The following is a 13,438-nucleotide window of genomic DNA, read 5'->3' as shown; positions in this document are numbered from 1 at the left end:
AATGGTGGATGCTAAGTATTATTTTGGGTGTTTATGATTTATTAAATTTAACTATTTGGTGATTACATGACTGTGGGAATATTATTGTTTTATGTATAATGATAAGTGATCATACTTTTATTACTAATATTTTTATATATAATTCTATGAGTTATTTCATTATTTTAACTTATAATTATACTACGATTTAATATAACTTTAATGATCATTTATAAAGACTATTTTTCAACGAGGGTCAAAGTTTGACCTTTGACCACCCAAGTTATGGATATTACAAATCTGCCACGGCCTAGGGCTCGGGTCGTGACACACACACTGTAATAGCTAACTGCACATTATTTACAAATTTTAGCACATATATTTAATAAAAGGTACACAACTTTTGCTCTAAGATGCACATTTATATTTTAATTTTTTTTTGTTGCTAGAACTCATGGTCTTCAACATTTATATTAATTTTTTTTACTTGAATAATGATTATCAACTATTTATTTATCTATTATATAATTTTTTGGAAATACATGGTTAAATTATTTTCTTAATAATGAAATTTTGATTGTAAACTTGTTATTTTAACTTTAAAATTCTAGTTATTTAAAATACAATGCTCCAAATCATATAGGAATTGGGTCATTTTTAAAAAAATAAAATTTAGTTTATAATGTATGCAATATATTTATGAAACATAGAGTGCTTAAATTTGACAATGTATCATATTAAATAATTGAGTAAGTAGCACAACATTCAACAAGTTCGTAAAATAGGTAGTAGCCATCTAGAACTTACAATACCCGAAGTAAACTAAGGCATTATACCATGTGGTATGATAATGTTTTCCATGGATGGTAGAGACAATGAATTTGTTGTGTGAATTCAGGCACCGAACGAAAATGGTCGATCTAGGCACTCATTAGGGTGATTACAAAAGATATGGACTCGTTTCGATTCATCGAGACACAGGTTCAGGTCAGGATTGCCGAGCTGGACTCGCTTGGATGCACCGAGTCATGCATTAGTGTGATTAACACCCTTTCGACACTCTTTCGGGTGCACCGACTACCATGCAAATCATTATGGGTGACCGAGGCACTCGTTAGGGTGATTACACAAGATCCGGACTCGTTTCGATTCACCGAGACACGAGTTCGGGTTAGGATTGCCAAGCTGGACTCGCTCAGATGCACCGAGTCACGCATTAGTGTGATTAACACCATCTCGGTGCTTTTTCGGGTGCACTGACTTCCATGCAAATCATTACGGGTGATCGAGGCACTCGTTAGGGTGATTACACAAGATCTAGACTCATTTCGATTCACTGAGACAAGGGTTCGGGTTAGGAGTGCCGAGCTAGACTCGCTTTGATGCACCGAGTCACGAATTAGTGTGATTAACACCGTTTCAGTGCTCTTTCAGGTGCACCGACTTCCATGAAAATCATTATGGGTGACCGAGGCACTCGTTAGGGTGATTACACGACGAATAAACTAATAAAAAATCTTATTTATTTTCGTGAGGCGTAACCAAACCAAATAGACATATAGTTGTAAGACAACTAGTTACGTAAATCATTTCTTAAATGAGATTTCCTTTTTTAGGATTTATAGATTATTGTGGAGTATGTTATCCATACATTTAAGTCCATTTTATGTCGTAATTTTTGCAAACTAGATCGTGAGTATGTGGGTTAAATTTTAAAAATTGTATATAATAACATGAAACCAGAAGAAGAAAAAAAATGCAGGGGTTTTCTTCCTGAAAAGAGGGTCATGAAAATAATATAATTTTAAGAGAGATGATGGAGATGGGAACTAGCTCTCTCTCTCTAGCAATACCACTATGGAATTAAAGCCATACCCCTACTCCCTAGTCTATAAATGTCAAATTAGTGACAGTTGCATAGTCTCTTTGCGCAGGTCACTCCCCAGTCAATGATTACATAATAAAGGGTCAAGATTAAAAGAATATGGAAGCACCTATAATTGTATTGGACGGTTGAGATTCTCAAACGAAATTGCTTCCGTTGCTGTACCGAGCGGGTCTCAATGGTGGTCCTATTAACACATTGATATTGATTTGTGTAACTATATATTGGATATCTCACATATTATTTTATATTAATATATGTGTTACCTAATAATTGTACTGTATGTTATAGAAAAGGTGTTGGACACCACCGTGTCCTTAATACTCTAAAAATGTATAACAAAAAGTAGTTAGATATAACACTTCGTCAAAATATTGACTTTCATCACATTTAGATTTATATTTTATAGGGGTGGATAACTCATATATATTTTATTACAGGAAAATATCATATTTTCATTATTTTTGTCACTAGTGACCTTGTATACAAACCTTACAAAATAAGGCACTGTATGCGCGTGGGATTGGTGAAAAACAACTCTTGAAAAAATTACTTGTATAAGAAAGAAACAAAAAATTAAAACCTTAGTTACAAATCCAATTTTGTGCGTAAAAAATGCATATTTATTCGAAGAATGTAAACAAATTGTATATGGACATGGCAATCCTCATTAACCAAATCAAATATAAAGAGATCGATATATAATAATTAACAGCTAGCTAGTTTGAGTTGAGTATGATGTGTGCATGATGCTTGACTACATTCCAAGCCTCAATGACATGGGACTCCTCTGTTAGACTCGCACCGACCGCGAAGCGAAGTAAAAAGATACCGCCGACGACGGAATGGGTCATATAGATTAGACCTGAGCGGTTAATAGAGTCCATGAGCTTCTGGTTGAGCTGATTTACGGATTCCATTTTTTGGAGAGTATTAGTATTCCTTCGGCTACCATTTACTATCTCTGACAGTACGTTAGTTTTAGCAGTAGTACTTATTGCTGATGGAGATAGTCTGAAACACACGGTGGCGAAATTCCTCGGAACGACAATCTCAAATCTGTCGTCAGCTTGCACAAAACCTTGGAAGAGCTTGGCCATCTTGACATGGCTTCGGAGAAAGCCACGTAGTTTCTCGACTCCGTAGCTTCGGAGTACGAGCCATAATTTGAGAGAACGGAATCGTCTGCTGAGAGCGAGTTGCCAGTCTTTATAGTCAACGACTTGCTTTGATTCGGTGGCCTTGTTCTTCAGATACTCCGGATCCGTAGACAATGATTGTGTCAACGCTGCAGGGTCTTTGACCCAAAGGCAGCAGCAGTCCAAGGTGGTGAAGAACCATTTGTGAGCGTTGAAGCTGAAGGAGTTGGCTCCTTCCACTCCATCGATGAAGTGCCGGAATTCTGGACAAATACAGATGCTCCCAGCATAGGCCGCGTCGACATGGACCCACATTCCGTAATTTTTTGCCACATCGCATAGAGGCCCGAGGGGGTCAACGGCCGTTGTGGATGTTGTTCCGATAGTTGCAAGTAGAAACGTTGGAACGAGTCCAGCCTCAACATCGGCAACGATGGTGCTTCGTAAAGCCTTAGGCGACATGGCAAAAGAGGACGACAACGTTGTTGGGATGACTCGAAAATTGTTGGGGTGAATCCCGGCTATCTGGGCGGCTTTCTTGAAAGCGCAATGTGTTTGGTCAGAACAGTAAACGACCAGCTTTCCGATATTGTCATTTCCAATGATTTTGAGGGTTCGGTCGCGGGCTGCAACAAGAGTACACAATATGGCCTCGCAGGTGGTTCCTTGTAGAACACCGCCTCCGTTTCCGGAGAACAGAAATGACTTAGGGAGCTTTAGCATCTCACCGAGCCAGTCCATGACGATGCTTTCTAGCTCAGTTGCAGCTGGAGACGACATCCAATTGAATCCAACGACATTGAAGCCGGTGGCGAGCATTTCTCCGAGAAAGCCCGCAATGCTACCGCTGGAAGGAAAGTATGCGAAGTAGTTGGGGCTCTGCCAGTGAGTAATGCCTGGAACGATGTGGTCCTGAACGTCGCTTAGAATCGTCTCAATGGATTCAGGATAGAAGGGTGCCGACGTCGGGAGACGTTTTTTGAGGTAACCCGGTTCGACTTGGCTCAGAACTGGGTGCTTCTCGATATTTTTGTAGTATTCTGCGATGAAATCGATAACCATATGCCCTTGTCGCCGGAACTCCTCGGGATCCAACGGATTATTGCTTTCTCCACCGGCTATGCTAGAAAGATTTTTGCTTAGGGGAAAGTCAAAGTCGCCGAGACTACCCATTTTAATAGGGAGTGACTGTACTGCTTTCTTGGCGCTCTATCTCTCTATTTCGAAGACTTTCTGTGGTTCTGGAGAGTTATATTAAGTGAACTATATATGTATATGTATGTGAGACTGAGAGAGCTAAAAAGAAGAATGATTTAGTAGTTGTGTTCTACTCACTTTCGATGCAAGAGTCTGTTCTGTATGTGGGTATATTTATATGCTGGATCATATATAGTATATAACTCCGGCAGAGGAGGAAGTTTCGGTCAATTTTCGCAGTAGAGTTTGCTTTGGACCGAGTGGGTGAGAGTTGGAATTTTCACTCGTTTTTGTTATTTACAAAATTATATTAATAAAGAACGTTGGGATAATGATTAATTTTAGTAAGCTCTACTCGAGTCGTAGTTGAATGCCAATAAAGATATAGAATAATACTATAAATAATATTAATGAAACTTATAGTGGAATTACTGTTCATTGAGAGGAAAAAACAAAACATTTTTGTTTCGCCCCTTTTTACTCCAATATTAATGCCAGTCAAGTTCTTGCTTCAAAAAACTGAAAGACAAACAAGAAAACAATTAGTTAAAAATATTCCCGTTTTTTTTTTTGGAAAAGGCCAAAATAAAATAAATGAAAGAATAGGATTAGGTATTGTACTATTTTATAGTCAATATATATACTCATTATTAGGGATGCTTTAGATACAGTTGTCAGTTAGTTACATTTGGGGTTATTTTCCAGCTGGATTTCTGTTAGAATAACCATTCTGTTATGCTGTTTATTTCCCTGTAACTACTTTCTGTTTTATAGCTTTGATAAGCTTCTCTGTGTATATATATTATTCAATGGAATACAGTAAAGGCACGCATTACAGTTGCCTCTGAGTTCATTTTTCAGCTTTCTCAATTTGGTATCACGAGCTTAGGTTTCTTTTCCCCAATTTTTTTTTGAAAGCTTCCATGGCGGCTTCTTCAAGCTCCGATTCTAGGGCTCAAAGTGCTAATCTCACTTTTGGCACTGTCTCTGTTCCTGCTCAAGTCATTCCTTCTCATCTGGTTCCTCTTAATCTTCGTCTTGATCGGTCTAACTATTTTTACTGGAGATCTCAGGTTCTCAGTACAGTTCGTGCACATCAACTCGAAGGATTTCTTGATGGATCTCGTGTTCGTCCAGCTGCAACGATACCAGATCCGGCAGAGGCAGGTCGTGTTCTCCCTAATCCTGAAGCTCAAGCATGGATGCGTCTTGACCAGTTTCTCATGAGCTGGCTCTTTAACTCCATTTTGGAAGGCATGCTCGGTCACGTCTCTCGGTGTGTTTCGGCTCGTGAGATGTGGGTCGTTTTGGCAGATCTCTTCTCCAACAGGTCCAAGACTCGGATTCTTCAACTTCGAGGCATGTTGCAATCACTAAAGAAGGGATCCACACTAGTTGATGAATATGTTCTTCGCATGCGCTGCCTTGCCGATGCGCTTATGGCTGCTGGTCAACCAATTACTGATGATGATCTCATCATGTATATTCTTGGCGGTTTGGGAAGTGAGTATGAATCTGTTGTTGTAAATCTCACTTCTAGAGACTCTGTTACATTGCAGGACGTTCAAATGATGTTGCAAAGTCAAGAGTTACGTCTTGAGCAACAGAACTCCTTTGCCTCTTTGGATCTTCAAAATCCAACGGCCAATTATGCTTCCGCTACTAAAAAAGACTCCTATCCTCCTTCTGCTGGTTCATTCCCTCGGGGCCGTGGAGGTGGCCATTCTCGTGGTCGTGGAGGTCGCTACAACCATATGTCTTCTCGTGGTGGTGGTGGAAATCGCCCGATTTGTCAAGTTTGCAGCAAGCCTGGTCACACTGCTCTTAAGTGTTACCGTCGATTCGATGTGAGCTATCAAGGTGATCCGTCTCACTCTTCATCCTCTGACACAGCACCTACTTCAGATTCACAAGCTCTTCTTGCCACAGCTGCTACTGTTGCCGATTCGAACTGGTATCTTGATAGTGGAGCTTCGGATCATGTGGTTGCTGATGCCTCTAAGCTGACTGAGAAATCTGACTACACAGGCCGCGGCAAACTAGTTGTTGGTAATGGATCTCATCTCTCTATTGCTCATGTTGGCTATGCTGTAATTCCTTGTGTGCGACCATTATATTTACGTCAGGTTCTGCATGTGCCTCTCATTAAAAAGAATCTCATCAGTATTGCTCGTTTTATTCATGATAATGCTGTTACTGTGGAATTTACTGCTGATTCTTGTGTTGTTAAGGACTTGGTCACGAGGAAAGTGCTTCTGCAGGGCGTACTTAGTCAAGGATTATACAAACTATGTCTTCCTGTGTCATCTCCACTGCCTTCTGCTGGATCTTCTGTATCTTCTGTATTTTTGAGTCATTCGTCTAATTCTAGACAAAATAATTCTACTTCTAATTCTGGCAAGTCTACTCCATGTATCACACCCTCTCGGCTTGCTACTTTGTGGCATAGTCGACTTGGGCATCCTTCTCATGTAATTCTTACCAAAGTATTAACTAGTCTCAATTTGTCTTGTGCAAAATCTGATGTTAATTTTTGTGATGCTTGTCAGTATGGTAAAAATCATTTGATGCATTTTACTGCTTCTTCAATTAAAACTACTTCTCCTCTTCAATTAGTGCATTCCGATGTTTGGGGACCTTCCCCTTGTCCGTCTCTAGAAGGTTACCGATATTATATCCTATTTGTAGATGATTTCACCAAGTATTGTTGGATATATCCTATGAAACTCAAATCTGATTCCTTATCCATCTTTAATCATTTCAAAATTTTTGTTGAAAAACAATTTGACTTACCTTTAAAAGGATTGCAAACGGATTGGGGTGGTGAGTATAGAAAACTTCAACCTATTCTTCAAAACTTAGGTATTCTCTTTCGTCATCCTTGTCCTCATACCCACCAACAACAAGGACGTGTTGAACGCAAGCATCGTCACGTCACTGAAGTCGGGTTGACTCTTCTTGCTCATGCTAAAATGCCTCTTCATTTTTGGTGGGATGCCTTTGTGCCTACTGTTTTCCTTATTAATCGTCTCCCAACTGTTGTGTGTGATTTTAAATCCCCTTTTGAGTGTCTCTATGGTTACAAACCTGATTATACTTTTTTGAAGGTCTTTGGATGTGCTTGTTTTCCTTTTCTTCGTCCTTATCATCGTCACAAGTTTGAGTTTAAAACTTCTAAATGTGTTTTTCTGGGTTATAGTCCTTTTCACAAAGGTTATCGTTGTCTTCATCCATCGGGTTGCATCTATATTTCTCGTAGTGTTAATTTCAATGAGTGTGAATTCCCTTATTCCTCACTTTTCTCTGTGTCTTCTGCTCTTAGCCCTAGTCCATCTCATCGCAATATGCTTGCACCTGCCTTTGTTCCTCCTATATCTCCTACTGTTTCCAGCTCTAATCAGGTTCCGTCTTCTTCTCCTTCCTGTCCTGAACTAAGTATGGCTGCTGATCACTTGTCCTCTAGTCCTACTACCTCTATAATTGGTGATTTCTCTACTGATGTGGTTCCTTCTGCTGAGCCTTCTGCTGGTCGCTGTGACATTTTGTCATCTGAGAATTTATTAGCCTCTGACTCTCCTTCTGAGCAAGCTATTTCTCGGTCACCACCTGCTCTTCCTATGGGTCATCACATGCAGACACGTTCAAAATCTGGAATATTCAAGCCAAAAGTTTTTTTAGCTGCTGCCTCTTCTCTTCCAGTTTATGAAGAACCCAAATCAGCCAAGTCAGCTCTTTGTATTCCTGAATGGAAGGCTGCTATGGCTGCTGAGTTTTCTGCTTTAGTCAGCAAAGGCACTTGGACTTTGGTTCCACCAGATTCTACCATGAATATTCTGAGCAGTAAGTGGATTTTTCGCACTAAATATCATGTTGATGGGTCTTTGGATAAGTTTAAGGCGCGGCTGGTGGCGAAAGGATTTCAACAAACTCCTGGTATTGACTTTAATGATACATTCAGCCCCGTTATTAAAGCTTCTACCATTAGAGTTGTTTTCTCCTTAGCTGTGACTTATGGGTGGGACATCCAACAAATTGATGTGAACAACGCTTTCCTTAATGGCGACTTACAAGAGAAGGTGTTTATGAAACAACCAACTGGTTTTGAGGATCCATCTAAACCAGATTTTGTTTGTCAACTTCATAAGGCTCTCTATGGCCTAAAACAGGCGCCTCGTGCTTGGTTTGCCAAGCTTCGCTCTGCTCTTGTTACTTGGGGATTTCGGGCTTCAGTTTCTGATTCTTCTCTCTTTTATATGACCAAGAATGGATCAGTTCTGCTTGTGCTTGTTAATGTTGATGATCTTCTTATCACTGGTGCAAATTCTGCTGATATTCGTCTCTTAATCTCTGATCTGCACTCTCAGTTTGCTCTAAAATCCTTGGGATCTGTTTCTTATTTCTTGGGGTTTGAGGCTCATCGTAATGCATCTGGTTTATATCTAACTCAGTCCAAGTATGCTACTGATCTCTTAGCTAAAACTCATTTTGATGAGTCCAAAGAGTGTTCAACACCCATGATTTTAGGCAACAAACTTTCACTTGATGACAGTGAATTATTTGATCAGCCAGAGCTTTATCGCAGCACTATTGGTGCTCTTCAGTACCTTACCTTGACAAGACCAGATTTGGCTTTCTCAGTTAATAAGCTTAGCCAGTTCTTGAAGGCTCCTTCTGTGCATCATTGGAATGCTTGCAAGCGTGTTCTACGCTATATTAAAGGCACTCCACATTTGGGTTTACACTTTAAACCTTCTTCTATGCTTAATCTTGAGGCGTTTTCTGATGCGGATTGGGCTACTAGTCTTGATGATTGCAAGTCTACTAGTGGGTTTTGTGTGTTCCTTGGCGGCAATCTCATCACTTGGAGCTCTCGCAAACAGCGTGCTGTAGCTCGGTCCAGCACCGAATCCGAATACCGTGCATTAGCTTCTGCTGCCACTGAAATTGTTTGGCTGCATTCTCTTCTTACTGAGCTTGGTCTTTCTCTTCAGCCTACTGTTCCAGTTCTCTGGTGTGACAATCAGAGTGCACAGTCCTTAGCTCTTAATCCAGTTTTTCACTCTCGGACTAAACATATTGAGCTTGATGTTCATTATGTTCGTGCTCAAGTTGCAGAAAATCGCCTGGAAATTCGTCATATTCCTACTGAAGAGCAGCCGGCTGACTTGTTCACTAAGCCGTTATCCTCTCCTCGATTTCAATATCTGTGTAACAAACTTCATTTGGCTAACTCCAAATATTGTTTGAGGGGGGGTATTAGGGATGCTTTAGATACAGCTGTCAGTTAGTTACATTTGGGGTTATTTTCCAGCTGGATTTCTGTTAGAATAACCATTCTGTTATGCTGTTTATTTCCCTGTAACTACTTTCTGTTTTATAGCTTTGATAAGCTTCTCTGTGTACATATATTATTCAATGGAATACAGTAAAGGCACGCATTACAGTTGCCTCTGAGTTCATTTTTCAGCTTTCTCAATTCTCATTTATTATTATTATTATTATTATGTTCACACATTTATTAATACTGTACATTCCATAAAAAAATTAAATTTAAGCTTATTTTGGAAACAATTTTTCTTTTCTAAACTACTTGGAGGCAATATTGTTTTTTGTTTTGAGTTTTCAAATGTGAGAATAAAAAACAATTTGTGTAGTTTTCAAAATGTAATTGTGTTTGGCTAATATTTTCTAAAAACAGTTTTCAAAAGCTAAAAACATGTTTGGATGATAAAAAAACAAGTAGCTTTTAGTAAACTTATTTTTTTTACTATTTTTTTAATACTTATTATTATGATATTTTTTAATAAAAAGTGACATTTCACATACATATTTAATATCTAAATATCATATTGCTTAAAAAAATATAATTAGAAATTTTAATATATAAATAATTTTTAAAAGTAAGATAAATCAATAAAATATTATAATGCTTAAAAAATATGAGAAATTTTAATACATAAATGAATGTTAAATAAAATATTTCATAGATAGAAAATCACCATTAGTCTACAATATGTCCCCATAAACACAAATGAATATTAAAATTATTTTCTAATAATAAAATATAGTTGACTAATTTCTATTATTATAAGTTGTCCACATAGCTTGAGCAATACGATCTCAACATATTGCCATTGCTACAACAGATTCATCAGATAAATAGACTTCACTTCTTGACACACTAGTGTTGGCTTCCTCTATGTTGTCTTCACCCTCAAGTTCTTTTTCTTCTCATTCTCTAAACATATGATCATATTATGTGCGTTGACGAATAAAATTATGAAGAGTGCAACATGCAATAACTATCCAAGGTTGTCTACTCAATTTGTAAGGTGGCATCATCTTCAATATAGGAAAATGTGCTTTCAGTACACCAAAGCACCGTTCAATGACAATCATAAGTGAAGAATGCCTATAATTAAATAGTTCTTTCATACCAGTGGTCGATTACTTCCACCATTGTGGTCTTGCAAATGGTATCTTTCACCACGATATGGTGGGACAAAATTTTTTGTGCATGGAAACCCAGAATCCAAAACATAGTATTCACCTACATAATAAACACATGTCAAAAAGAAAAATTAGTTTTCTATATGCACCATCACATAAATTATAAAATAATTGTTGACGTCGTTTTTCGTCAACAATGAAAGAAGAGCACGTAAACAATAACTAGTAATGGCCAATAAATATATGATAATATAAAACACGATTTTTTACGTGGTTCAGCAGTTAAATCTGCCTAGTCCACGAGTCTTTTTTATTAAGCTCAAGATGATCTCTGAAAATTCTTCAAGGATGAATTCTTCAGAGTTTTCTCTCAAGATTCAGAAATTCGGTCCTTTACAATGGTGCATGACCTCTCTATTTATAGAGAAGATTGCAGAATACTATCCCACATATTTTGGGTAGTTACTCTTTTTGTGCAAATAAATCAAATGACTGTAAATGTGTGTAATCCGATATAAAAGGAAACGTCCCCTGAAGACCAGGGGGTGTATAACTAATCAAATAATATCCCCATGATTTTAGGGGATTTACAGTAATAAATGTAGACCACGTCTCTTATGGACAACACTTGTAGATGTTCAAGATTATTATCATATATCTCCAAGGCCTTATTCTCACAGGTCTCTCATCAACGTTTGAGCTAATGACATCTCCCGAGGTCACATGGCTTTCGAGATCGTTCGCGCGTCAGGCTCAGAACCCTTGATCCGAGGTCATCCCTGAGGGTAGATGCTTCTCGAGAGCTTCCCTTCGAGATCGTGTAGGTTTCAAGGCTACCATATTCGAAGTCATCTCAGCTTTGCAGGCTCGATGTCTAGTCTTGAAACATACTTCAAACTTTATGAGTTCATTCGCTGCGAATCCAGCTTTCTAGGTCACATTTATCATGGCTCGAAATCTGGGTATAACAATAATAATTCAATCCTAGACTTTCCGTACCTTCTTTAGGCAATGGAAACTTATATTTAGGTTTCTTAATTGCATCTATAAACACCCTGGAATCATTTGCGGTGCCCTCCCAACCAACATATACAAAAGTAAAGAACATTTCAAAGTTACAAGCACACAAGACATTTTGTGTTACCACATTTTTCGCCCTCTGTAACTGACTTGCTTATCTGTAGGGACAGATGCACTCATAGGTATTCCATCAATGGCACCAATGCAATTCTGATAGTACAAAAATCCAAAACCATTACAAACATTTATCGAAGAAAAATGTAAACTAAAAATATGTGAAAATGTAATTTATATATAAAGTTATATTACATTGGATGTAAATTAATAAGTACTTGAAACCATGGGTATAATTTTGAGGAGTTGACAATATGAGAAGGTAACGGAGATTGAGTTGGTCGAATGATATCCTGTCCTAATTTATATATTACCTTTGCTGTTAAATGGAAGTGCCTATCAATAGTTTCAATCGAATGTTGAAATTGGTCCACTATAAGACTCATTCCCACATTTTGACCAACAATTATAAGGAAAATGGCAACTGCTTCTTCAACTTTAATCTCCCGTCTGTCCTTAATGTATTCCTTTTGTTTTAAACAATTACAAAGCTCGATGAATACACTTTTACCCATTCACAAAAATTCATAGCATGTTCTCTCATGACCACCTAATAACTCTCTCACAAAATCTTCTCTACATAAAGCAGATGTTCTTTGAGGGATTTTCTCGATAAACTTTTCATTATAATCACTTAAAAAGTTTAGCATCAAAAAATATGAAAAATTGCTATCTGCAGAAGATGAACTAGAATCATCCATTTGATTACTCATAATCCTGCAAATTATTTGACATGCATAATTAACTTAGAAAAAAAAACAATATATATTTGAAACTAATAACAAAGTCTCCACTAGATTATCTTAACATAACATACTATAGTAATGTCAAGCACACATAAAATAAAACTCAAAGCCTACACAGTCAAACATATCATAGTATAGTCAAAGCTAATCTAACCAAGCTCTCTTTCTAATACCAGACATATTAATAGAAATCTCTCTCCAATCTGGATCCTTAAATTTCTCAACAGCTTTCATGTAGGCATCATCACTGACTTCTTCCATTCCTTCGAGGATCTGCATACATTTTGTGAGAGAAAAATCATCTTTTTGGCTTTCTCCTTCAAGTGTACTCTTGTGCCTCAGCTCTTACTTTAGCTACCTCAGTCCATGCAACAATTGCATCACTCAATTGTTGTGATCTTTGTCTCTTTGCTCTTCGCTCTCTACTTGTAGTTACTGAAATTTTTTGTTGAACGTTAAAAAATATCATCAACAAGCCGAGAGCAACTAGTAGAATCATTCTCATCAATATCAAGTGCGTCTTTGCGATCAAATTCATTCTCCATTTCCCTTTCGTCATCAGTGTTGGGTGGACCTGAAGCAGCAGAACAATGGAACTGACTAGTGGCAGTTGACTTACTAAAAATTAGTTCCAACAATACAAAATGTTCACATCCTTTCTTGCAATATTGTGTTGCCTTTGGGTTTGCCTAAAATAAGAAAGAAAATTAGTATATCACTTAATTTCATTCAAGACTAATTTTTATATAAATAATAGACTTAGTTGGTTCTTACCATTAGATAATTCTGCCACATCCTCAGAAGCAACCACAGTATTGGTTTTACGATCCCATCCAAATCCAGTTTGTTTCAACAACTCAGCAAACTCGCGATACTTAGTGTGCAACCTATTGAACGTTTTCTTAATT

General features: G+C 37.8%; 1 protein-coding gene across 1 annotated transcript; it reads right to left on the bottom strand.

Annotated features, from left to right (window-relative positions):
• Positions 1-2,336: 2,336 nt before the first annotated feature.
• LOC133824192 (tyrosine decarboxylase-like) lies at positions 2,337-4,351 on the bottom strand. Its single transcript, XM_062257063.1, has one exon. It carries the CDS (start codon positions 4,174-4,176, stop codon positions 2,584-2,586), a length of 1,593 nt encoding a protein of 530 aa, XP_062113047.1. The 5' UTR covers positions 4,177-4,351; the 3' UTR covers positions 2,337-2,583.
• Positions 4,352-13,438: the final 9,087 nt, after the last annotated feature.

The sequence above is a fragment of the Humulus lupulus genome, chromosome 3, assembly GCF_963169125.1.
Source record: "Humulus lupulus chromosome 3, drHumLupu1.1, whole genome shotgun sequence".
Lineage (NCBI taxonomy): Eukaryota > Viridiplantae > Streptophyta > Magnoliopsida > Rosales > Cannabaceae > Humulus > Humulus lupulus.
The sequence above is the reverse complement of the archived record's forward strand: the minus strand, read 5'-3'. Positions and strand labels throughout refer to the sequence as shown.